Below are 27605 nucleotides of genomic sequence, written 5' to 3' on the forward strand. Positions count from 1 at the left end.
TTGAATGTATTTCAGAGCATAACATTAAAATATGGCTTTCCAAATGGGTTTAAAAGCACATTCTCTTGCTTTCATTTATGTGGTTCAAAGCTATACTCAACTATTGTTCAGATAATTGCTTAAACTTAAATATAAATTCTGGATATTTAGTGTTTTTTTTTTAAAAAAAGGAATAGCCCTCTCTATTTTTTTTTTTTTTAGTTGCCACCTCAAAAGACTGGTTAAGTCCCCTTTCCAAGAACCACCCCTGGCCGTTCAACCTGAGAATTTAATACCTCGCGCCTTATTGTTAACAAATTTGTTCTTCAACTCGGCGATTTCAGAGCATCTGTAGAAAATTATTCAAGTGCAGTCATGAAAAAGAAAATCTGATTCATTGCGTTTGAAGTTGTTTTTTTTTTAAATGCTTAAACCGCTGCCTGATGTTCTCATCTTTTTTTTCTTGTAGTGAAAAGCTAGCAGTGTAAAAACAGTTTGGATAGAACCATGTTTTATTAGAATTATTTAACAAAAAAAATATATATTTAAGACATCTATACAATTTAACATCCAGTCTGATAAGGAGGAAAAAGAGAGAGAGAGAGAGCGCACGCGCGCAAAACTCAAGACCAAAATACAAAAAAAAAAAAAAGTTAAAAAGTGCACTATTCAATCCAGTATTTTCGTTTTGTCGTTTGTAACCATGTACGGGGAAAAAAAATCGGAATTAATATCACCGTTTGCACACCTGTCCCTAAACAGTACGTCACACATCCCTTGTCTGGGGTTGGAAGGAAATTTCTTAGCTTTACAGTCAGTTGAAAATAAACCCCATTAAATTTCAAATGGGATTTTGCACCATATTCAGGCGTGCGTTGAGACTGCAGCCTCCCTGTTTGAAGAGAGAGAGAGAGAGAGAGAGAGACAAACTTGGCAATATTTTTTGCAACAATAAATTACTCGTTATTTGGCATTCCGTGAATATTTTATCTCCTCCTCTTAAAGAAAGTTTTGCATTTATAGAAGTCATGTATCAGACCATTTTGGTGGTTGCATAAATTGGGTGGATACACACACAAAAATGAACTTTTAATGACAGAACAACTGAGACTGGGATTTTTTCCCTCCGCAAGTTGTGAGCGAGTTATCCTGATTAAAACTTCCAAACAGGACAATTTTTCACGATAAAACTTAAGGCCGTGTTTTATTTGCTGATCAATGGACAAAAAAAAAAAAAAGGCAGTGAGTTTTCTTCCCCACCCCACCCCGGTTATTTCCTTGAAAGTCTGTGCTCGTAAAAATCACGAAAAAGTTGGAAAGACGGAAATATTGAAACTTTTTAAATATATTTTACACAATCTCCGTTTTGTACAAAAATACAAGTTAATTATAAACATAAAGCGATGATACTATTCGGTAAATTTTCTTTTGCGATATGCTACTATATATATATATATATATCTATATATATATATATATCTATATCTATATATATATATTCATTTATTTATAAAACATCTCATCACTGTTCTCATTGAGATCCGGATTGGATTGATTCACCACTAGCAAAGGGCTCTAGAATTACAAGGATCAGGTTTCCGGATGTAAATATTTCAATTTTAGACTGGCCAAAAATTAAAAGGAAAAACATAATAGGGCATTGATGTCCATAAACCAACAAATAATTTGGCTAGGATGTGGCAAACACAAACACACAGATCTCTACAAGAAACCAATATCAGTACATAATTGTTGCACATATACCAACATGGAATGAAACTTTAGTGAGACGCCGCGGAAAATTCATTTGTCTTCAACTTGGCATTTTGTCTGATTTCGTCGAACGAGTACATCTTCGTTACTACGCCGTTTTTAAACACCGTGTGAAGGAGGTCCTGCAAAATAAACACCATTTGTTATGATGTTAGTAAAAAAAATAATACAGCCATCTACCCCAAAAAATTAAGTGACTTAAAATAAGGCACTAGAGCAGGGATGTCAAACTCAATTTCATTGAAGGCCGCATCAGGGTTGTGCTTGACCTTGGAAGGCCGAGGTGGGCGTGGCCAGTTTGACATCACTCGTGTCAGGGGGTGGGGGAGCTGTGGTGGCCCGAGTGCTCTGTCACTGAAAACGGGGCTCCTGAGCTCAGTTTTCGGCTGCAACGACTTCCTGTAATCCTCTGCCAGCAAAAACAGAGCTAAGGAATTAGACGTTCTACTCCCCCTTCCCACCTGAAAGGAACTCTGTTCCAACTACCAGTTGCCTTATATGGGCTTGGTCAGCACATGACTCATCTGGTCTGCGGGCTGGCCTGATCACATGGTTTCGTAGTGAAGCATGGGTATCCAGCTAGTAAATAATTAATTATTTACTAGCTGGATACCAGGGCTTTGTTACGAAAGCATGTGATTGGGCCAGCCCGCAGGCCGGATGAGTCACGTGCTGACCAAGCCCATATAAGACAACTGGCAGTTGGAACAGAGTTCCTTTCAGGTGGGTAGAGTGAGTAGAACGTCTCACTCTTCAGCATCGACGCGTGTTAATATAATACTCTATAAGAAATACTGATGATCTGATGGTCATTTCGAAAAATCCTTTCTTAATGAGCACCTAGAAGCCAAGAGGAACATACGTGCCAAGTTTGTAGGCTTTACAGTTCTGGAGATTTCGTGATGAGTAAGTGGTATTTGGCTTTTATATATATAAATTAAATTTTCCTGCCACTCATCTCTGCTACAAGGTGACCCTGGGCAGCTTACCAGTTATAGGAGAATGAAAGCCTGTTTGTGTTTCTGCTCTAAAACCTCATCACAATGTATTTATCCATATTGTTCTGACTTAAGGCTTCCCAAGAACAGGAAGCAAACGCCTTGTCCCGACAAAAATCCCTTTTATTAATTGACTGTGAATTCTGCTCATTCACATCCAGCAAAGTCTTTCAAGGGAGGATTTAAAGTCACAGACCTTATCTGGCTTGGAGAGCTGCCAGGCCGATATGTGCAAAACTTGGCAATGAGTCTCAGAGAGTCAGGAACCAATTAAACGAACTAATTGTCTCCTGCAAACTCCACTCCCCTTTCACTCCTCTTTTATTTCCTCTGGGAGGGGCCATTCATCGTCCACTTGTGGCCTTATTCCCAAGTCAACCCCCATTCTTTAGCTGTTCCCTTCCTCTGGCAACTCTGTGCATGCGCACACTGGGAACAGGCTCCAGCTGTTCGTCTGCCTCACTGATGTCTGACTCTGAAGGCAGCTGATGACTGGCATACAACTCTGGCCCCCTCTCTGCCTCCAATGCAGAGCCCTCACCAGATCCTTCCCCAGACTCCAGGACTGGCCCATGTTCCTCCCCAACCTCCTCACTGTCCAAATCTGCTGCCAGCTCTGCTGGCGGGCCACAACACATACTCTCTTGAGCCCACAAAGGAAATTGAAGCGTTTAAACTACCTGTCCATATTCTTCTAAATCCCCTTTGCCTTCTTCTAGTGTAACGAAGTCTCCGCTCGGCGTTCTGTGTAAGGACAACCTTCCTTTCTTTGAACGTTTGTTGGGATCGGCGACAGGATCTTTGAAGACGTTCACCTAGAAGTCAAAGTTAGAAGGAATTCAACACCCACGCCGACTTCGGTAAATTCCCATTTTTTCCCCCTCTCTCTCAAGCAAAGATTGCATTTAGAGAACATACCCCGAGGCCATTAGTAACCACGTAACTGCATTTGAACGAGCAGTTCAAGAGATCTCTGGTTAATTTCTGCAGAAGGGCTCCACCTGAGCCGAAGGCAACATTTTCAATGCTCCATTTCTGCTTTTCCATGCCCTCCACGATCTGGAAACGATAGAAAACGCTTTAAGCATCGCACAAGCAAGGTACAGATTTTAAATGAGGCCTACGCCTCATAATCCACACACAGGGACTCTTACTTTTTGCAAAAAGTTTGGGTTACGCAATTTTTGTGGATCAACGTTCACTTACAAAAACGAAAGGGGCGTGGCGGCTCAGTGGCTGAGATGCTGTGATTGTCGATCAGAAAGGTCGGCATTTCGGCGGTTCGAATCCCTAGCACCGCGTAACAGAGCGAGCTCCCGTCACTTGTCCCAGCTTCTGCCAACCTAGCAGTTCGAAAGCACGTAAAAATGCAAGTAGAAAATAGGAACCACCTTTGGTGGGAAGGTAACAGCGCTCCCTGCGCCTTCGGCATTGAGTCATGCTGGCCGCATGACCATGGAGAACGTCTTCGGACAGCACTGGCTCTTTGGTTTTGAAACGGAGATGAGCACTGCCCCCTAGAGTCAGGAACGACTAGCACATATGGGCGAGGGGAACCTAGCCCGTTTTTACCTTTACAAAAACGAAGACTGTTTTTATAAGTTATGTTTATCCACAAAAATTGCATAAGACCGTTGCTTGTTTTTTTGTAAGTTACATTTCTCCACAAAATGAAAAAAAAAGATAGCATCCTTATCTGGTTACCGTTATTAAATATTCTGGAATAGCTAGAAAATCCACTGTCAACTGTCTCCCAACCCACATGATAAATTTTTAAAGTGTTTTGGAAGATCTGAGCACTGCTGGAATTTTAAGAATTCTGGCCATTACCACAAAAAGTCAGAAATCAAGTCCTTGAAATGGGTCTGTGAGTCCTCCCAGGCAGGAAACTTGAGAAGATGAATTAATGTTACATTGTTAGGCTATCTTAGTAGAAAGTCTTGTAAATAACAGAATTAGAAGATTGAAAGGGATCTTGGAGGTCTTCTAGTCCAACCCCCTGCTCAGGCAGAAAACCTTATACCATTTTGGACAAATGCTTGTTCAATCTCTTCTTAAAAACCTCCATTCACAACTCCTGGTGACAAGTCGTTCCACTGATTAATTGTTCGCAGTTAGTAAATTTCTCCTTAGTTCTAGTTTGCTTCACTCCTTGGTTAGTTTCCATCTGTTGCTCCTTGTTCTGCCTTCGGGTGTTTTGGATAATAGGTTGACACCCCCCTCCCCTCTTCTTTGTGCTTTTTTGTTTTTGCCTTTATGTGTCTCCTTGTTAAAAATGAGAAGAAAACCAGTTTTTCATATTTTTCCTGTGGGGGGAAAAATCCTCAGAGGGCCAGGTAGAATCTATATATAAAAAAACAGCTGTATATGTGTGTATGTTCCAGCATAACTCTGGAATGCCTCGAGCAATTTCAACCAAACTTGATACACAGATGGCTTACTCTCTGAAGAAAAATACTGTGGGGGTAAGACACCCCTAACACCCCTCGGGTGTGTGTGTTCTGTTAAGATACAGCCTGTTGTGCCTTAAAATGGCTTCTACCGTACTGCTGTAAAATAGCTTCTACTGTAGAGCACAGTGGAGTTGCCATGGTAACGGCTTCACGGTACTCCACAAGGGGGCTCCCTCTGGTAAAGGGAGAAAATCCAACATTGGAAATTACATTTGGTCCGGACATTTCCCCCCTAAAAATAAAACCCAGGTAACGCAGGTTATCACCTAGTTTATAATAAAAGAAAACACAGGAAGGCTTAAAGTTCCGTTGGTGTCCCAGTCTTAAGAAGAAAATCTGTTTAAAAATAAATGGGGGGGGGGGATTTGGATTGATCCTGAGTGGGAAGCCCCAATGAAGACATCCAGTGGTGTAATCCAGTCTCAGTTGTTATTCAACCTTGGAAAGGTCACTTTTGTGCAAGAGGATCCTTTCTGCCCAACTATCTCGTTCTACATATAATCCAAAGACGAAGATTTTGAAAATGCAAGTCCTTTCCCCACACCCCCTTCTAAAAAGACAACCACAGGGGAAACCTGTGGTTTTCCTTTGAACGGCGTCTGTCCGAGGGTTAAAGAACATTTTGCACATGTCAAGTTACACCCTGAACAAGATCACCGAAAAGCATCACGGGGCTAAGATGGCGACCTTCGACAGAGGAGTATGAGGCAGTATCTTGTCCTCAAAGTGAATTCAACCCGGCCTGCAAGGGTTTTTTTTGGGGGGAGGCGTTTTTTACTTCCTGAAATTCACAGCAAAGAGGATGTGGCGAGGTTTTGTAAGAAAAATTTTGCAAGTAAGATTTCGCACTACGTATGGCATCTCGTCAGCTTCTGTACCAAAGGAACATTTTCTGAGTTGCAATTAAAAGACAACAACCCAGCACTCGCAACGGATCGAAAATAGAAGGGGGAAATTGCCAGTGAAAGGAGTGGATTGCAACTAGAGCAATTTTAGCGTTTAGTTTCAGCCATTCAGTGCAAACACAGCTCTTGAAGAACTGTGATATTAAGGGATAATGTATTTTCCTATTGAAATTTCAGGGGACAAAGAGAAATATTTCTCAAAGACTTTTCACATGCTGTATAGACAAATTTGAGAGCAGAACCGCACATTTAAGGTATGGCTGTTTTGAATGGCACCTGTGCTAAAAGCTAACTGAAGTATTCATCTAAAAATTGACAGAATAACAGAATTGGAAGGGACCCTTGGAGGTCTTCTAGTTCAACCCCCTGCTCAAGGCAGGAGACCCTTTATCATTCTGGACAATGACCTTGTTGTGGCCCTTGAGAGCAGATTTTGACAGTGAGGAGGTTGGGGAGGAACATGGGCCAGTCCTGGAGTTTGGGGAAGGCTCTGATGAGGACTCTGATGGGTCAGAGGCAGAGAGGGGGCCAGGGCTGTATGCCCCAGTTATCAGCTGCCTTCGAAGTCAGACATCCGTGAGGCAGAAGAACAGCTGGAGCCTGTTCCCAGTGTGTGCATGCACAGAGTTGCCAGACAAGAAGGGAACAGCTAAAGAACAAGGGTCGAATTGGGAGTAAGGCCACAGGTGGACGATGAATGGCCCGGTCCAGAGGAAATAAAAGAGGAACGAAAGGGGAGTGGAGTTTGCAGGAGACAATTGGTTTGCTTAATTGGTTGGTGACTCTCCAAGGCTCCTTCACAAGTTCTGCAGATATCGGCCTGGCAGCTCTCCAAGCCAGATAAGGTCTGTGACTGTAAATCCTCCCTTGAAAGAATTTGCCAGTTGTGAATGAGCAGAATTCACTGAAAATTAATAAAAGGGTTTTTTTTGCCAGGACAAGGAGTCTCTTCTTAAAAAGCCTCTTCTTAAAAAGCCTCCAGTGAAGGAGCAGCCACAACCACAAAATTAATGAGAATAGCCACACCTCTTGCAATGTGTTGATATCCACACCGTCTCCTTGAATAACTCTGAGGTAAGGCGGCAAGACTTTATAACCTTTTGAATTTTCTGTAATGGGGAACTTCTTTCCTAAAATTTCCAAAACCTAGAGAAGGAGGAGGAGGAGAGGGAGGGAGGCAGGAAGAGAGAGAAGCATAAATATCAGCAAATCAACCAATGGTTCCATTAAATAAACAAACCAGGAGGATAACAAATTTAAAACAGAAGTTATATAACAAAAAGGTCTAAAGGAAGAAAAATTCAAATCCAACCACTGTATTAAAATTATTCCGGAAGGACCTTTTAGATTTATTAAAACTTGCTGAAGTTTTGGGCAAAGATACATAGGTGGCTCAGAAAACATGATAGGGATCCATGTAGATTTTAAACCTGAACTGTTTTTTTATTAGGTATAAGATCAGAAAAATTAGATAAGAAAAGTATGCATTTAACAGTACAGGCTGTAACAGCAGCGAGGATTATATCCGCAGAATAATGGAAAAAAATGAAGTAACACTGCGAGACGAAGGGATAAATGAAGAAGATACTAGAATGTGAAGCAATGGATAGATTGACGTTGAAAATTCAGCAGAAAGAAGACACAGAATACTATCAAACATGGAACCTATTTTACTAGTGGTTGGGAAAATGGGCTGGAGATTAAGGATATAATCAAAATTGTTAAAACGAATTAAATACCCATACAACGCGATGTTTATTAAGCGCTAAGCCATGTAATCAATTTTAAAAATCAATAAAAAAATTTGGGGGGGGAGAAAGAAGTCTGGTTGAAGGAGCTAAGCTGTTGTGGCCCACCAGCGGCCAGCGGAGCTGGTGGGAGACTCAGACAGTGAGGAGGTTGGGGAGGAAAATGGGCCAGTCCTGGAGTCTGGGAAAGGCTCTGTTGAGGGTTTTGCGTTGGAGGCAGAGATGGGGCCGGGGCCGTCTGACAGTTATCAGCTGCCTTCAGAGTCAGACATCAACGAGGCAGAAGAACAGCTGGAGCCTATTCCCGATGTGTGCATATGCAGAGCTTCCAGGAGAAGGGAACAGCTAAGGAACAAGGGCCAACTCGGGAGTAAAGGCACAGGAGGATGGGGAATGGCCCCTCCCAGAGGGAATAAAGAGGAGCGAAAGGGGAGTGGAGTTTGCAGGAGACAATTCGTTCAATGCATTAGGGTGAAGATCCGTTCCTGACTTCTTGCCAAGGAATTGCTGCTACAGCGTGGAGTTTGGAAGATATCGGCCTGGCAGCTCTCCAAGCCTGATCAAGGTCTGTCGTTGTGAAATCTCTGGAAAGACTGCTGGCCAGGATTTTACTGGAGAGGAATTAACTTTAAACTAAATAAAAAGGGGTTTGATCGGGACGAGGAGTCTGCTTCACGACCTCGGGAGGCCTAGGTCAGGACATAAGCGGCTTGCACTGAATTAGTGATTTAGCAAGAATTGATTTTCCTCGGCAATTTTGAAATCTTTTTAAACTCCGAGCCCTTACCTTCAGCACGGTGTCGAGTGGGTTTCCGGAATCTGGCCGGATAAAGAGAGGAGCGTCTGCACTTCTTGACTCAATCAAATACCTTAAATCCTCACCCCAGATTTTTTCGCAAGCATTGTAAATGTCGTAACTGTCGCTGACCACAGATACAGGCACTGAAGAGAATTGGGTCACGATATGTTTGAAAGCGTCTTTTTCGTGGTCTTTCCCCCAAGCTGTTATAGTACTGGAAGAAGAAGAGGTGTGGATTAAATTCGGAGGAATTTATTATCCTTTGGTATGCTTCTGCTTGTGGATCAAAAGTCCTTTAGGTCAGGACTTTTTGGACCTCAGGGACCATCACATTCATAATTTTACATCTCAGACCACTAATAGCTGCCTAATGACTGGCTGGATGGGCGCGCCTAGGTGGTCATGTGACTGGGTAGGCGTGGCTGACTTGATGTCACTCTACTTGCCCCTCCCCTCCCAGCCACTCCTCGCCTGTCCGCCCAGGCTGCTTAGGGCCCAAACAGAAAGCAATTGTTGGAGCTAAGCAGCCACCAGGAGAAAGAGTTGGCAAAACAGCTCAGTTCAAATTGGATCTGACCGAGAAGGAGGCTCAGCAGAAGCAACTCACTGAGGACTACGAGCAGAGGCTTTCCAAGCAGACGGAAGACCTGCGGGAGTGCAAGGCCAGGGACCGGCACCTGGAGGCTCAACGGGCTGAGATGGTCAACCAGTTCCAGGCCATGATGCAGTCTCTTTGGAACGAGGCCCTCCGGCTCTTTGCCACCAGCGGTGCTTCCCCCCAGCCTTCGCCCAAAGCCCCCCCACCAGGAGACTGAAGCAGACCCCATGCCAGAATTTCTGTACCCCTCCGACCTGCACAAAAAGACCCCGATGGGGGAGACTCTCTGGAGTAACACAAACATTCATTGCACGTATCTGGCCCAGAGGCTGTAGTTTGAAGACCCCTGATTTAGTGCAATATAAAAAATGCAAATAATTTTTCTGCGGACCACCAAAATTTTCTCATGGACCACCAGTTGCTGACCGCTGCTTTAGGCAGCAAACAGTGGTTTGTCTGTTTTTCTTGGAGCAAGTTTAGATAATGTTTTCATTCCTGTCAAAGAGTTAAAAATTTTCACTGCCTTCTGGAACTTTTCTATGGCTCCTGACTCAAGCAGCTCCCCCCCCCTGCCCCCGTAGATGGATTAATTATACTTAAATCACCCATTTTGTTAGAGTAGCATTGATTTCCCAAAAGAACTTAATGATGAAGAGTCTCAAGTGAGCCTAATAAAAATCAAGGAAACCTTGGACCAATACTCTTATCCGTAACAATTTTTATTAAAAATAACAATAATTCCAAAACAGGGCACTGATGCGTTTGAAATGAAAACAATATTATTATTTTTCTTATAAATTACATGTAAGTGACTATCAGTTTCCAAAAGGAACTGAAAACGCAAATGTAGACGTCGGTATGAATTAATTCAAGAAATTGAATCTTTCATTACTTTTTAATGAATCTGTAAAGCATCAAATAAAATAAACCGAACGCTGAATGCTGCTAGATATTACTGGTTGGTATCAGAATTGCTAATGAAGTGCAACTATGCGGCATGTGTGGTGTTTGTATGTATGTATTGTGTGTGGCTAGAGAGACATAGAGATACAGATGATGGACAGGGACAGACCGAGATATAGACGATAGATAGATAGAGATAGATAGATAGATAGATAGATAGATAGATAGATAGATAGATAGATAGATAGATAGATAGATATAGACAGACAGATATACAGATGACATACAGGGATATATAGACATAGGAAGAGAGAGGGAGATGATGGATGGATAGATATAGACAGAGATATATACAGATGACAGACAGACAGGGATAGATAGACACTGAGACACATAGGGAGAGATGACAGGTAGGTAGGTAGATATAGACAGACAGATAAACAGATGATAGACAGGGATAGAGAGAGACACAGGGGAGAGAGATGATAAATTAGATAGATAGATAGATAGATAGATAGATAGATAGATAGATAGATAGATAGATAGATAGATAGATAGATAGATATAAGACAGACAGATATACAGATGACATACAGGGATATAGAGACATAGGAAGAGAGAGAGAGATGATGGATGGATAGATATAGACAGAGACATATACAGATGACAGACAGACAGGGATAGATAGACACTGAGACACATAGGGAGAGATGATAGGTAGGTAGGTAGATATAGACAGACAGATAAACAGATGATAGACAGGGATAGAGAGAGACACGGGAGAGAGATGATAAATTAGATAGATAGATAGATAGATAGATAGATAGATAGATAGATAGATAGATAGATAGATAGATAGATAGATAGATAAGATAGACAGACAGACAGACAGATATGGGTGGGTGGGTAGGCAGGCAAACAGATAGATATAGACAGACAGACGGACAGAGAGACAGATGACAGGCAGAGAGGGATAGACACACAGACATAGGGAAAAAGGTGATAGATATAGACAGACAGATATACAGATGTCAGACAGGGATAGAGAGATGATAGATAGATAGACAGACGGAAAAGCAGACAGACAGATGAGAGAGACAGAAAGAGTGACACAGAGAGAAGAGAGTCCTTGTGTATGACGTCTATGGAGATTTTCTGTTTCCCTGGTCATAGCTGTCACCGGATAAAGGTAACTAGAAGAATAGGTCGCTATGTCGAATATCCATGAAACACCTACCTGTGTTCAGCAGCCGGAATGGAATAACCTGGAACGGGGTCTTTTGTGCCATAATACTTCTTAATCAAAGCAATTCCGGCTACGGTATCCGTGCCTTTGAAGTTCACCAAATGTGCCGAAGCGCCGATTCCGGCCGTCTGGGAAAATGACGATTTATGTTTTAATGAACGCTATAGATTCGAATTCAGCAGTCCTTTCCCCGGTTTTATAACATACATCTACAAGGCATCATATACACGGAATACAGTATTTTTGGCCTCCCGAAACCCCACCCCCTTCGCAAAAATCGACGTGCAGAGCCTTTAGGAGGCTTTCAGAGTGCTCCTGGGGGTTGGGGAGGGCACAATCGAGCACATTTTTTGCTCGTTTTCGGGCCCCCAAGAGCACTCTACAAGCCTCCCAAAGCTCTGCATGCCCCCCCCCCCTTTTTACTTTTTTTGCAAAAAAACGAGGCGTGTAAGGGTTTGGGAGGCCTGTGGAGTACAAAAGCTTTTTTTTTTAATTTGCCTCTTCAACGTCATGGTGCGTCTCATAGTGCAAAAACTACGCGAATCGAAAAACGTTACCTCTTGCGAAGAGACCCCTCTGTAACCGAAGTCATGAAGCTTGTATTCCAGTCCTTCTAAACTGCCTGAGGTTTCCAACAGGTATTTCGCCAGTATCTTCTTCTGCTCCCTGGAATTTGTAGCGACGGTGATGGGATACCATGACTGGACAAGAATGGTCTAGCAAAAGAATAAGGCACACACCATCGATAAGATAAGATAACTTTTTTTTCATTAAAAAATGAAATTCTGATGCCTGCTTCAAAAGAATACACACACACACACACACACACACACAGGTAATCCTCAACTTATGACTACAATTGGCTTTTGAAGAAGAGACTGAACATCTACTTGTCTAGACCAGGGGTCGGCAACCTTAAACACTCAAAAGAGACACAAAGGTCCTAACAGGAAGCCCCCCGTTCAATTCTGGAGCCGACGGGAAGTCCAGTTCCCACTCCCCCAACCATAGTGTTATAGGCCCAGCAGGATCCGGTTGAGCTGCTGGTAGACTCGGATAGCGAGGAACCATATGAGTCTGCCCTGGAACGATGTGGAGGACCCCGTGCAGAGTTCAGACTCAGAGCAGGGACCAGAGAGGCTGGTTGGCCACCAGGAGGCGCCTGAGGCGTGGAGCAGTGGGGAGGATCAAAGGCAGTTTGTCCCTGATGCTAGATTGAGAAGGGCTGACAAACGGAAGCAGCAACTCCGTAGGCAGACTCACAGAAGGTGATTAAGCACAGGTGGTGGTGGATTGGCCCATCCCAAGAGAGATTATAGGTGAGGCGTTGGGAGGGGACATTTGCAGGAAACAACCGTTCGAATTAGTAGTTAAGAAAATCTATCTGTGTATTCTAGCCGTGTCTGCTCGTTTGGACTATCTGCGTGGCTTCATTTGACTCATCTGGGTTGCTGCAGAGTTAATCTATTGAATGTGAATTGTCTGGGCTCTCAGCCAAAGGATTAGTTATCTCAGTAATTAAATAGTGGCAAACAGCCAAGCCTGTGTTCTGGTTTATTCACAGGCGTGGAGGGGGGTCAGAACACATAGCGTCTCCTCCTAGCGTGTCGTCCTTTTTCTTCTACCTGTCCTAACTGAAAGCTCTATCAATTGTGGAGTTGACTGGTGAGAGGGAGCCGCAGCAGAGGGATGAAAGAGCCACATGCGGCTCCAGAGCCGAAGGTTGCTGAGCTCTGGTCTAGAATGATATAGGCTCTCCTGCACAAGCAGGGGGTTGGACTAGAAGATCTCCAAGGTCCCTTCCAACTCTGTTATTCTATGTTCAACTTCACTCATCGGCCCAGAAGTGGAGAAATTTATCCGATCTAGTTTCTACACTCTTAATTTTTTCTACATCTCCCATCATAGCGCCCATTACTCTATTTAAAATTCCACATTACCCACCTCAACCCAGTTTGTGAGCCAGTAACAGTTTGGGTCCGTGTTTTCAACTGTGAAAAGTACATTTCCTCTGGGAATGACAAATCCCTCAGGAACAGCCTTGATTTCAATAGGAAGACGGCCATCATACTTCTGTGATGTAAAAGAGAAACAGAAGGATGGTTTTGAAAACACTCAAATACTACCATCTATTTTAGCCGGATGAAAAATAGGTTTTAATATAAATACAGTGGTACCTTGGTACTCGTTGTTAATTGAGTACCAAACAAACGCCTCCAAGGAATAATATAGTGCAGGGGTCCCCAACTCCCTGGTCCATGGACCGGCACTGGGCCATGGCATGCCAGAAACCGGGCCGCACAAACAAGCGAAGCCCCATCTGCGGAAGGCTGGCCCCCACCGGACCCTCTGGTCCGCGGAAAAACCTCTCTCCAAGGAACTGGTCCCTGGTGCCCAAAGCTTTGGGGGGCGTTGATATAGTGAGTCACAAGGCAGATGACACTGCTAAGTTCTAGCTTGTGCATTGAGTACTAAACAAATGATGAGTATCGGGACAAAATTTTCATGTCAAAATGCTTTGAATATCAAATTCGATGAGTTTCAAAGCAATTGAGTACCAAAATACCACTGTAGATATTTCTTTAACTAACGGCATTTAGATATTTAAAGATACTGCTACAGACTTCTCTGTTTTGCTTAAAAGAATATTGAATTATAATGCCGTCTTTTCAATTACCATTCTTTAAATATTATTTTAGCCAAACTAGCAACGTATTTTGGGTATGAACAGAACACACTGCTTCGGAAACAAAATAATGATTTCCCCAAGGAATACAAACTTCCTAAGAAGAAATAAAGAGGTTTATGATATAGCAGGGGAAAAAAATCCAAAACTTCTGATTTTAAGAACAATATTTGAGATAAAACTAATCTATTAATTCATATATAAATTACCAAGAGATCTTTGGTCACAGAACAAATGTTAAAAAGCTATTTCAGAAGTCCCAAAGATGCTTTTTCAAAAGGCTACAGGACTTTCTTTGTTTTTCCTTGAAGATGCTTTGCTTCTCCTCCAAGAAGCTTCTTCGGTTCTGATTGAGGGGTCCTTGGCGCTTTCTGAACTTGGTGGTTTTCTTGCAGACGTTTTATTACCCCAACTAGGTAACCATCACCAGGTAGCCATCATGTCATAAGTGCAGATATTGTTACCTAGTTGGGGTAATGAAACCCCTGCAAGAAAATCACCAAAACCGCCTGAACCAGTATAATCCCACTCCTGGATGCAACATTCCACTAAAGGCAAATATTAATGCAATTTGTTTTTACCTCAAGAATATAGGTCCATCCTGTTTCATTGAAGACATCGTCTTGAAAATGTTCCTTGTAGACTTCTTTGGCTACCTGTATTTTCTCTTTGGTTACCACTTTGCCTATGGAACAATTCAAACTGTATTAGGTACTCAAAGAAAGTCTGTTTCGGACAGGAGTTATCTGCTCTGAAAGTTGGTTTGGCAATACAGCGCGTGTCTTGTGTATAATATATCAAGAAATATTACCGTGTTTCTCCAAAAAGACGACCCACCTGAAAAGAAGTCCTATCATGTTTTTGAGCGCATGCGATCAAATTAAGCCCCCCCAAAAAATTAGCCCTAATTAAGACCCCGCCCACCCCAGGGTTCAGGAGGAGGGGCGAGGCACACAGATAAAAAACAAACTAGGGTGAGGATGTGGTGGGGTGGAGCTGCCCTACTTACCAGGCTTCGCGTACCACCCGTCTCGCCTTCTTTAGCGGCCACTTGCCACCGCTTGCATGCATTGCCGCTGGCCTCCATTTCGTCTTCAGATGACTGCCCGGAAGAAATCTGCAGCCAATAACAGCTGCAGAGGGCTTTCCGGAAGGCATCAGAAGGCGAAGTGGAGGCTGGGGCGATGCGTGTGAGTGGCGGTAAGCAGCCGCAGAAGAAGTGGGCCAGCAGCGGGCTCCTGCTGGGCGGGGCCGTCGATGCCACCGCCGCGAGGTGAGTCAATAATTAGAACCCTCCAAAATGAAGGCCTTTTTTTCGGGGGGGTCAAAAGAAAATAAGCTTTTCAGATGTATTTCAGGCCAGCTTCAGAGATAAATGCACTTAGCACCCTTGGAGGAAAAAAAATCACACACGACATGCAGATTTCAGTTAAATGCTGCCGTTCTTTTCTCTTGCTCGAGAGCAATCCTCAATCGTAACTATTCTATCCCTATAATCACTGATTCAGCATCTGAATACCTTACCTGGATAATTGCCGATTGGTGACATAATAGGTGAGACATAAATACCCAGATTCTGAATAATCTCCATTGATTAGATTTAAGTTTAAATGTTACTTAGTACAGGAGATAAGCTAAGAGACACGTGAACCGAAATCCTTTTTAAACTTTACTATCTGGGGCTTTGCAGGCATGAGGGGAAATGTCATTTTATGGGGCCTCCCAAGCTCCATTCAGCCAAATCACTGATCAATTGTATCAATAGCTGAAGAGAAATCTAGAAGACCCAATAAGGAACATTCGTGATCTTGACCCTAGCACAGACAATCCCCTAACCCTAACCCTAATACAGGGGTGTCAAACTCAAGGCCTGGGGGACGGATCTGGCCCACGGGGTGCTTAGACCCGGTCCCCGGGGTCAGCCTGCATGCAGCCCCCCCACTCCATTTTCAGTGGCGCTCCCCCCACCAGAACATACAAGAAGGGACTGGAAAGGAGGAAGGGAAAGAGGAAAGACAAAGAAAAAGGGAAGAAGGGAAGAGAGCAAGGAAGGAAAATTAAGGACAAAGGGGAAGGAAGAAGAATGAAGAGGGAAGGAAAAAGAAGAAAAGGAGGGAAGGAAGGAAGGCTATAATGAGAACGAGGGAGGGTCTCAGGGAAATCCTGCCTTAGGACTTAGCCACGCCCATGACACACCCACCATGGCCACGCCCCTGCCCCCCCCCCCCCCCCCCGAGGTCAAGCGCAACCCTGATGTGGCACACAATGAAATCGAGTTTGATCCCCCCGCCCTAACATGACACAAAGGATCTGCTTTATAGCTAGGGTTGAAGTTCAATTAAAATTGATTTTGTCTAACTGCCAAATCATCCAGAAATAATTGGAACTGAAATTCCACCACACACTCACTCACTCAAGCAGGTCGCTCAAAAATGGATTACTGGAGATTAATCATTAAATTCACAATGCGATGGAATTCAACCTCCTTCTTAGGTTTGATTTAAAAAAAAAACCCATCCTCTTGAAATTAGGATCTTCCAACATTTTACTATCCCATGCTCTATTTCAGCAAAGGGAAGTATAACCGCAATATTCTTATTTATTAGATACTTGTAGCGTTCCTCATTTACACACATCCATTGTCCCACTTAAGTCTTAAAACACGAAAGAATAAAATGAGCACGGTTCCAATAAAACACCACGCAAATCAAAATTGGAATTTGGAAACAAAACTAATTTTTAAAAACATAAATGTCAACATATCACAGTCTAAGTACTATGAATGGGCACTTTTGCACGTAAAATATTTTTCCCTCCAAAGGTTTATAATAAAATGAGAGAGTTTGGTTCATTGTTTCTCAAATATTTCAGTAGCTGAACATAATGAGACAGGTCCCTTGAAATCAGGCTACAGGGAGTCCTTGACTTACGACCACAATTGAGCCCAAAATGTATGTCGTTAAGTAAGACATTTGTTAAGGGAGCTTTGCTCCCTTTTATGATCTTTCTTACCACGGTTGTTAAATGAGTCATTGTTAAATAAATCTGGCTTCTCCATTGACTTTCTTTATCAGGAGGTCGCCAAATATGACCCCGGGACATTGCAACCGTCATAAATGCGAACCGGTTCCCAAGCGTCTGAATTCTGATCAAGCAATCGTGGGGATGATGATGCCATCGGTCTTAAAAATGGTTACAGATCACTTTTTTCAGTGCTGTTGTAACTTTGAACAGTCACTGAATGAACTGTTGTAAGTCGAGGACTACCTCGACAGCATAATGATGTCACTTAAAACACAGAAAGAATGTATTGCAGGCATGAAAATTTAATCTATCTGCTTAGAAGACCTGGAGTAAATTTTCCCTCAAACTTTAGGAACTGTTATTATAACAGTGGATAAATATTCAAAAGCTAAGACATAACTGAGTCCAGATCTTATATTCATCTAAGCCAGGAGTGTCAAATTGGATTTCTTCGAGGGCCAGGTCAGCATTATAGTTGTCCCAGTGGTGGGTTCCAGATCCCGTTGCAACCGGTACAATGCAACGGGGCCGGGCATCCATCACATGAACGCGGGCAACATTCGCATGCATACTTACCGCCTGCGATGCTCCGCGACGCCCCAGCTGCTCGGCGTGTGCGGAAACCCTGAACAGCTCAAATACCGGTAAGGAGCGCGGGGTGGCGGGTGGGCCCTCTGGAGCACCGTACCTAAATTGTACCCGGTGCTCCCAGCGTATTGGTCGTAACCCACTACTGAGTTCTCCTCTGTGGGCTAATGGGGTATGAGGGAAGGGAGATAGGACGGACACCTCCTGCAGCACCCTGCCGGCCAAAATGGGCTGCGCTTCCATGTGGAGACTCCACGAGGTCTGTTTTTGGCCGGCAGAGTGCTGCTGGAGGCCAGGGAGGCCAAAAATGGGCTGGGGGGCACATGGGGGCCCTTTTTGCCGGCAGAGGCACTGCGGGCCAGTCCTTTGATATTTTCAGGCCGCCCCCTGGCCCGGATTTAAGCATCTCGTGGGCCAGATGTGGCCCTCGGGCCGTGAGTTTGGCACTCCTGATCTAAGCAATTAATTCAGGATAAAACAAGTGCAGCACATATTCCAGGACAAGTCAAAGATTCTTTTTATGACTTATCCTTTACAAGTCCCAACCTAAGACATATCAAAAATTATTCTTATTCCAGCAAAGAAATAACATCAGGGAATGACAGCGACAATATGGAAAGGCGGCATTTGAAAATATAGGAGGGAAAAAAATGTACCTTGTAAGTATTTATTAAGTATGTACTGCAATCCGTAAAAAACCGTTTCCTCATATTTGACCCTCCTTAATTTGGAGTTCTCCGTCTTCTTTTCACGACATTCAAAGTACGAATAAACTTTGCTTGTGTTGGGTGGATACTGTTTGTAATGTGTCACCTGCAATAAGATAAACCTGAGTTAAGAAAACATTTAGGTCCATAAGAAGAGTGGGGAAAAAATTATCCAAATTTAAAGCATGGTGCTACAACCATTTTTTTTTCAAGGATCGCTCTTATGACCTCTTGCTTGACCAATTTGGGGTTACTCAAATCCCCTTCCCCACATTTTAGAAGTAAGGAATATTCATCGCTCCATTTCAATTGTAGGCTGGCAATTTTGGGGCATCCATTCTTCTTTTCCATTTTAGATGGTTAGGCGACTGAAGGCTAAAACAGATGACGAATGGTTGCTGGAATTGAGTATGTCTAATTTAATGAAAAGGACTACAGGTGACATGATAGCGGTGTTCCAGTATTTGATGGGCTGCCCCAAAGAAGAGGAGATCAACTTATTCTCCAAAGCACCTGATGGCAGGATAAGAAACAATGGATGGAAACTAATCAAGGAGAGAAGCAACTGAGAACTAAGGAGAAATTTCCTCATAGTGAGAACAATTAACCAGTGGGACCACTTGCCTCCAGAAATTGTGAATGCTCCAACACTGGAAGTCTTTAAGAAGAGATTGGACAACCATTTGTCTGAAATGTATAGGGATTCCTGCCTGAGCAGATGGTTGGACCTTTCCAACTGTTATTCTATTCTATTCTATTCTATTCTATTCTAATATTCTATTCTATTCTATTGTAATATTCTATTCTATTCTACTCTAATATTCTGTTCTATCCTAATATTCTATTCTACTCTAATATTCTATTCTACTCTACTCTACTCTAATATTCTATTCTATTCTAATATTCTATTCTATTCTACTCTAATATTCTACTGTACTCTACTCTAATATTCTATTCTATTCTACTCTACTCTAATATTCTATTCTACTCTACTCTAATATTCTATTCTACTCTATAATATTCTATTCTATTCTACTCTTCTATTCTACGCTACTCTACTCTTCTATTCTATTCTACTCTAATATTCTATTCTATTCTACTCTAATATTCTATTCTACTCTAATATTCTATTCTATTCTACTCTACTCTTCTATTCTATTCTACTCTAATATTCTATTCTACTCTAATATTCTATTCTATTCTACTCTAATATTCTATTCTATTCTACTCTAATATTCTATTCTATTCTACTCTACTCTAATATTCTACTGTACTCTGCTCTAATATTCTATTCCATTCTACTCTAATATTCTATTCTATTCTACTCTATAATATTCTATTCTATTCTACTCTAATATTCTATTCTATTCTACTCTACTCTAATATTCTACTGTACTCTGCTCTTATTCTATTCCATTCTACTCTAATATTCTATTCTATTCTACTCTATAATATTCTATTCTATTCTACTCTAATATTCTATTCTATTCTACTCTACTCTAATATTCTACTGTACTCTGCTCTAATATTCTATTCCATTCTACTCTAATATTCTATTTTATTATACTCTGTTCGATTCTATTCTACTCTAACATTCTATTCTACTCTAATATTCTATTCTATTCTACTAATATTCTATTGTACTCTACTCTAATATTCTATTCTACTCTATTCTAATATTCTATTCTATTCTACTCTAATATTCTATTCTATTCTACTCTACTCTTCTATTCTACTCTATTCTAATATTCTATTCTACTCTATTCTAATATTCTATTCTATTCTACTTTATTCTATTCTATTCCTATTCTATTCTACGCGACTCTATACAACAGTCCACAAAACAGACCGTGCCACAACTGAGAAGTGAAACTGACCAGGATTCCAGGTAAATTGTGAAATGTGACATACATGCCTGAGTCTCCCTCTGCAGCTTCACAAATAGATGTATTATCAGAAGCAGCAGAATGCTTTTAGAGACCAAAAACTGCATTCAAGTGCAGATTGAAGCTACGTTTTGCTCAGAAATAATTCATTCGGTGGAACTAGATACGATTATATAATATATAATATTATAATAATATAATTATTATAATTATTATAATATAATATATTATAATATATATATAATCATGCCATGTACCCATGTATAGCACATCTCTTTTAATATCAGCTGTCCCCAAAATATTAACTCTCCCAGTATTAGCTTTAAGGGAATTGCTTATATTCTGCTTTATTCCTTTTGATTGTAAATTTGCAACTAGACAAACTATTTCAGAGGTTAAAAAAATCAAAACATTTTTAAATAGACATTTAATTCCAAAATCAAATCTAACATCTAATGGAGTATTTATGGTTTCCCCCTGGAGTTTTGTCTTCTTAAGTCAATATACATTTCTCTACTTAAAGAAAGCTAGAGATTGGTCCATATTTCCAATCAGTTTGATTTAAATACCTTTTGGAGGGGGGGGGGAGGTATCTATGCAGGTATCAACACTGTTATTTAAAGCTTATTTCAGACATTTCTCTTAGATCTTTTTAAAAACTGGGTTAGACAGTTTTGGAATGTTATCAAAAGAATAGCCAGTGGCCTCCAGAATCTGCAAATGTGAGAATGATTTAATAAAGTTATTTATTTTGTTCATCCCTTTCTATTCTTTCTTTCTTTTTTAGATTTAATTTTCAGGAAAATATTAACCGGTTGGATATACCAAAAACAAATAATAATAATTTCTCTTTGTCTCTGTATAAAAAGGTGAATGGCATTTTAACTATTTTGTATCACAGTTGTAACTTATGGTAACCATTTGTGTTTCTGATGTAACCTATAGTTGTAACAGTAGAGATTGAGTAAATACCAGATTGTAGCCATATAAAATTACACAAATAACACAAAGGGATATATACACACACACACACTGTACATATCCAGCCCAATATACCAAATTACTGCTTCTTTTCAATAAACCTTTTCATAACCACCTGTTCAGAGAGCAGATGGTGACTATTTTGGTTTTAAGTTTTAATCTACTTTGGAAGGGACAGGGATGTTTAAAAGAAAGTGTAATATTATGAATTAAGACATATTGTAGGTTTTTACCAGCACAGAGTAAAACAACTAAAGAGTAAAATACAGCACCAACCAAAGAGAAAACAGCTGCATTTATTGGGAAAAGCAACTATGCTTTTGCATTTAAAAAAATACAGATAAATTCTGTAACATCTACATCTTTTCAGCTTCCTTTCAAGTGTGATTGATCACGGCTCCCATCATCCCCAGCCTTCATGGCTGAGATAAGACTGGTTACTGTAGCCCAAACATTCACCTGGCTGGGAGTGGGAAGAGGCAGACTACATACTACCAGTATTTTGTAATTTAATTCAAAATGTAAAATATAAGAATATGATATTCTCTTCGCTGAGCTATATTTTTATGATTTTGAACCCAGTTCAAAATTAAGCAATCACGACTGTACTTTTTGACTTACCACAATTCCTTCTCCCTCTTCCCCCCCCCGCTCCCTTACAGTATTTCCCAAAACATTTGGCAAATTCACCTTATGCTGAGCAATCTGAGCGGGATTGGTTTTTTCGTTTTCCCCAAACCCTCTCTTATACAATTGTTTTTGGAAAACTGCAAAACTGGCAGAAACAAGGCGAGCGCAAAAACAATAATTAGGAAGGTAGCTCTGACTACCAGATAAATTCTCAATTAATTCGCTAAGAATTATGACACTGCAGGTACGCTTAAAGTAGGCCAAAGCACTGGTCTCTTTTCTCCAGGAGAATCTGTATTCATAAAGAATAAAACAAGGATCTATATATTCATAAACAATGTAGACTAGGGAAGGTCCAACTCTGGCAACTTTTTAAGACTTGTGGACTTCAGCTCCCAGAATTCCCATGGCTGGCTGGGGAATTCTGGGAGCTGAAGTCCACAATGTTTAAAGTTGTCAAGTTTGGACACCCCGAGGGAGATCTTTTATATATTTAACTCATCCTCTGCATGTTATAAAATTGAGAAGGTGCTCCAAAGGTTAGAGGAGTATCAAGGAACCAGTAAAGAGGGCCTGTCAAACAACATCAAATTTGAAGGCCCAAATATTTTCTCTTGATCTTATGTATCAGGAATTCTAAGCTTGTTCCAAAATCCAGGATCTTGGATTATGTCTTAATAAGTAACTAGCTCAATTAGGCTGATTCCATTTGGAATTCAGTACATACACGATTATCAACCTCCTTTTTATTTCCTGTATTTTTCTCCCTCCTCAATTAATTCCTTTTAATATTTGGGATTCTGGCTTTATTTATTTCAATCCAATAGATAAGACTCCTCGGGATATTCTTGTTATCAGCAGGACTGGTCCAGTAGAACCCTCGACCTAACTTGTTTCCCTGAAAATAAGACCTCCCCGGATAATAAGCCCAATCGGGCTTTTGAGCTCATGCGCTAAAATAAGCCCTCCCCAAAAAATATTGCAACACACCAGCAGCCATGAGCTCGCTGCCTCCTGCACCTCAAAAATAATAAGACCTCCTCGAAAACAAGGCCAAGCGCTTATTAGGGGGGGGGGTCAAAAGAAAATAAGACCCTGTCTTATTTTGGGGGAAACATGGTATTGTACGTGCAGCCCAGAAATATCAGCCAAGAGGGGAAGAAAGTGAGGGCCCAGGCAATTTGCCCCCCCCCAGTTAAGATCCCATTCTAGAGAATAATTTCCCTTTGAAGGGCAACTAACAGGCCTTGTCAAGTGGCCTTCCGGAATTTGTAAAAACGGAACTGTTCTCGGCAATATTTGGGGATTAAGAAAGCGCTAATCCTCCGCATCTTGGTTTGCGGTGGGCCTTTCTAAGCAAGACTGTTTGGGTTTTAATATTGTTTTACGATGACATCTCTGGCAGTCTAGGTGGATCATTGGCAGTGCATACATACGTCAAGCTGGCAGGGAAAGGAAGGGCACTTTTCCTATCAGTTCCCCTGCTCAGATACAGCTTGTGCTTTCCAATATTTCCGCCCACAAGATGGTCAGGCTAAGTTGTGCCTGGCAGAAGGAAATCTATCCTACGTCTTTTTTTTAAAAAAAAAAAATATTCCAAGAGGGTTGTGATAAGCTTTAAATTATCATCCCTTGCAGCTTGTAATAAAGTCCCACAGTGAAGTTTGCTTCTGAATCTATTGGTTCGTCTATTTATCTCCCACCCTCCATCCCTGTCTTGTCTATATATCCATCTCTATCTATCCATTCATTCATCTACCTATATTCCTTCCTATCTACATCTATCTATCTATCTATCTATCTATCTATCTATCTATCTATCTATCTATCTATCTATCTATCATCTATCTATCTATCTATCTATCTATCATCTATCTATCTATCTATCTATCTATCATCTATCTATCATCTATCTATCTATCTATCTATCTATCTATCTATCTATCTATCTATCAATTTCCTTCCTATCTCTTACCTACCTGCTCCAAGTAAATTGCTACCCCAAACTGATTTTCTCTGCCTGCATTGGGACCTCAATATCCACTACTTCTACGCTGCTTAAAGACCATGGAGGTTATTCCTTTGCACATTTATCTTCCTTCTTTCCTTCCTTCCGTCCTTCCATCCATCCATCCATCCTTCCTATCTATCACCTACCCACCTTGGTCCAAGTAAATTGCTACCCCAAACTGATTTTCTCTGCCTGCATTGGGACCCCAATATCCACTAGTTCTATGCTGCTTAAAGACCATGGAAGTTATTCCTTTGCACATTTATCTTCCTTCCTTCCTTCTATCCTTCCGTCCACCCATCCTTCCTTCCTTCCTATCACCTACCCACCTTGGTCCAAGTAAATTGCTACCCCAAACTGATTTTCTCTGCCCGCATTGGGACCCCAATATCCACTACTTCTACCCTGCTTAAAGAGCATGGAGATTATTCCTTTGCAAAACACACCGAACTGAATGTTGAGAAAGATAAACTTTAGAAGTTTAAGCCACAGGGCCCCCATCTCTGTCAAACTAAACTTTCCTGCTTCCTTTGAAGCATTCAAGCTGTAGATTTGCATGTTGTATAACTCCTAGCCTCGGGGGACTCTGTGGCTGGCACAACTTGATAGATTCTCCTGTGGATATACGAAATGCTTTCTGCATGAGCAGTTGCCCTTGTCCTGTAACCGAATTAAATAATCCAATATATAATCTCTTTACTGTAATCATAACACAGCACATAAAATATACACACACAGCCAATACGGGGATCCCACCCCCCAAAAAAAACCTAACATTTTTTTTTTAAAAGCCCTCTGCTATTGATATTAAAAATCAAATTTCATTTTTGGTCTTCTCCAATCATGCAAACAATGATATTTTTGGAAGCCTAACTGGTTTGCTCTGGCCGAAAGCTACATCTGTAATTTGAAAATACTTAGCAACTTTGGTGAGACTTTAAAAATTGTTCCTCCTGATCAGCAAAGAGAGCTATAGAAATTACTCCAGCTTGCAAATCAGAAAAACAAACAGCTTGCAAAGGATTACTGAAAAAAGCCAGGTCAGCAGCTAATTTCTCTTCGCAGGCAAGTCAAAAGGAGCCCTTTAGACCATGATTCAAGGTTTAAATTTCACTTGTCAACTCTCTCCCGGAGTTATAAAAGAATTTTATGTTTCGCTTTCCCGGGGAAGGAGGGTTTTCTGAAAGGGGTTGCGTTTCCCAGCATCTTCCTGCCCAGGTTTCACTTTGCATCTTGCTCAATTGCTTCTCTCTCTTTCTCTTTCTGCGTACTTTCCATGCCATTGGAAACTTCCCCGCCAGAGAAGGAGGAGAGGGAGCCCCCACGGCCTCTCGCTGTCCTGCACTCCGCTATAGGTCAAACCACGTGCCCCGGTTGCAAAAAGTCCCAGGGATCCATCTTTGCAAACCAAGGAAGGGGGGGGGGGTCGGGTTGCAATTGCAGTGCCAAAAGCGTGGGCTGGCCTAGTCCATCATCTCTCCCCCTCTTCCTCCCTCCAGTTTCTCCAAGGAGGCTCCCCAACATCTAGGCTACCTGGAGGCGCCCACCACCACCACCAAATTGTCCCTCCTCCCCAGAGTTTCTTCAAGGAGGCTCCCCAACCTCCAGGCTACCTGCACATGACCCCCAAAATCTCTCCCTCTCCTCCTCCCTAGAGTTTCTCCAAGAGGGGCTCCCCAACCTCCAGGCTACCTGCATGTGCACCCCAATCCGTTCCCCTCCCCCCTTGAGTTTCTCCAAGAGGTCTCCCCAACTTCCAGGCTTTCTCCATGCGCCCGTCACCCACAATTTGCTCCCCTCCTCTTCCCCAGTTTCTCCAAGGGGGGCTCCCCAAACTCCAGGCTACCTCTGCATGCGGCCCCGCTCCCAAATTGCTCCCCTTCCTCCTTCCTAGAGTTTCTCCAAGGGGGTCCCCCCAACCTCCAGGCTACCTGCATGCGCCCCCCCCCAAATCCCTCCCCTTCCCTTGAATTTCTCCAAGGGGGGCTCCCCAACCACCAGGTTAATTGCAGGCGCCCCCACCCCCAAATCGCTCCCCTTCCTCCCCAGAGTTTCTCCAAGGAGTCTCCCCCACCTCCAAGCTACCTGCAACCCCCCAAATCCCTCCCCCCTCCCTTGAGTTTCTCCAAGGGGGTCTCCCCAAACTCCAGGCTACCTTTGCACGCGACCTCCCACTCCCCAAATCTCTCCCACTCCTCCCTAGTTTCCCCAACCTCCAGGTTACCTGCAGGCGCCCACCCACCCACCCCAAATCACCCAAGGGATCAAGACCCCCGCGCCTTGGATTCCCCAGTGGGCGCCCCCTCCCCTGCCTTGAGTGACCCCTGCCCCCCTCCCACTTTGCAGCAACGTCACACACGTCGTCCCGGGAGCCCGGAAACCCCCCACCCAGACTCCCCCACCCCGAGATCGGCCTGGAGGGGGGGGAGAAGAGGAGAACGCAGCTTGCCCCCCCGCGTGGGAGGAGAGCGAGGCCGGCTGGGATGGGGGGAGACCCGTGCGCCCCCTCCCCACTTTGACCCCCCCCGGTGCACAACCTTGTAGGAGTCGGTGGCCAGGAGGATGTTGAACTCAGCTCCCACCGCGACGCTTGCCATGCTTGCCCGGAGGAGGCGCAAGGGCGGCGGGGGGGAAAGCTGAAGGGCACCGCGTCCAAGGCGCGCTCCGCCGGCGGCCCCCCAAGCTGAAGGCGCAAAGCAAAGGCAGCAAAAGGGGCTCCGCCGCCTCTGGCTTTAGCGCTCCCTCCGGGACGGACGGGGCGGGGCTTTGACGTCACGCCGGGCCTCGGGCTGCGATTGGCCGACATCCTCCAACCCCCCCCAGAGGGAAGGGGCGGGGAAGCGCAGGAAGGAGCTGTGATGTCACGCCCAGCCCCGGACGCCGCCGCTCGCCGCTCATTGGCTGCCGGCCGCGCAGGGGGGGTGGGGTGGGTGGGGAAGGACGGAGGTCAAGCCGGGGGAGTGACGTCACGGCCCAGCGAGGGCCTTGGGACGCCTTCGCGCGTCTGTTTGGGTTCGTAAGGAAAATGACAGAAAGGGGCGGAGTCGGAGGGTTTTGGCGTCACGCACGGGACAGGAGGGGCTCCTGGGTTCGTCTCTCTCTCTCTCTCTCTCTCTCTCTCTCTCTCTCTCTCTCTCTCTCTCTCTCTTTTTTCTCTCTGGTTGGACGGGATAGGGTGGTTCGGGAGGCGGGAGGGGCGGGACGTGACGCGCCCGGGATGACGGGGGGGGAAAAGCGCGCATGCGCAGCCGCCGAGGAGCGGGTTTTCTGCTTTCGATTTCCCGCCTCGACGGTCGCGCCTCAAGGTCGCGCGGGGATTCGACTGCACGTGTGAACGCGCCCGCTTCTCTCTCCGCGTCCCGTTTCGCCGCGGCGCGGGGAGAGGAGAAAGGCGCCGGTGTTAAAAAAATAAAGCCCCCACCCATCCCACGGCCTCGTTTTTTTTTTTTAAAGTAAATTGACCTTTGAGCCTCTGAGGAGAGACGGAGCTGAGGGGGAAACCATGAAGCCAAAAATTCTGGGTCCTAATAAGTCGATGTCTGTCAAGCTCTTTCGCTTTGAGGAAGGTGGGGGAAATCCTTCACTCCCCAAAATCCCCAGCTGTCTCTTCTGGGTGGGGAATTCTGAGAATAAAGTCCCCCCCCCCCGCCCTTTAAAGCAGCTGAGATTGAGAAACGTATTAAAATAGGA

General features: G+C 43.3%; 2 protein-coding genes across 3 annotated transcripts in view; both read right to left on the bottom strand.

The window, feature by feature from the left end:
• Positions 1-27605, bottom strand: part of COG5 (component of oligomeric golgi complex 5) — a 312215-nt gene that overhangs the window by 2266 nt on the left and 282344 nt on the right. The gene's annotated exons all lie outside the window — the stretch shown is intronic.
• Positions 465-26688, bottom strand: NAMPT (nicotinamide phosphoribosyltransferase). 2 transcript variants are annotated; one of them, XM_081957990.1, is made up of 12 exons: positions 26453-26688; positions 18357-18513; positions 14670-14773; positions 13347-13475; positions 11960-12118; positions 11394-11530; positions 8644-8869; positions 7135-7254; positions 3669-3809; positions 3431-3565; positions 1748-1874; positions 465-871 (listed from the first exon to the last, which is right to left on the bottom strand). In XM_081957990.1, the coding sequence occupies exons 1-11, from the start codon at positions 26510-26512 to the stop codon at positions 1761-1763; spliced, it is 1482 nt and encodes a 493-aa protein (XP_081814116.1). In that variant the 5' UTR covers positions 26513-26688; the 3' UTR covers positions 465-871; positions 1748-1760. The 2 variants fall into 2 exon arrangements, with proteins under 2 accessions (XP_081814116.1, XP_081814115.1); XM_081957989.1 differs by having other exon boundaries at positions 465-1874.

Source organism: Natrix helvetica (assembly GCF_964273705.1).
Source record: "Natrix helvetica genome assembly, chromosome: 6".
Taxonomy (NCBI): Eukaryota; Metazoa; Chordata; class Lepidosauria; order Squamata; family Natricidae; genus Natrix; species Natrix helvetica.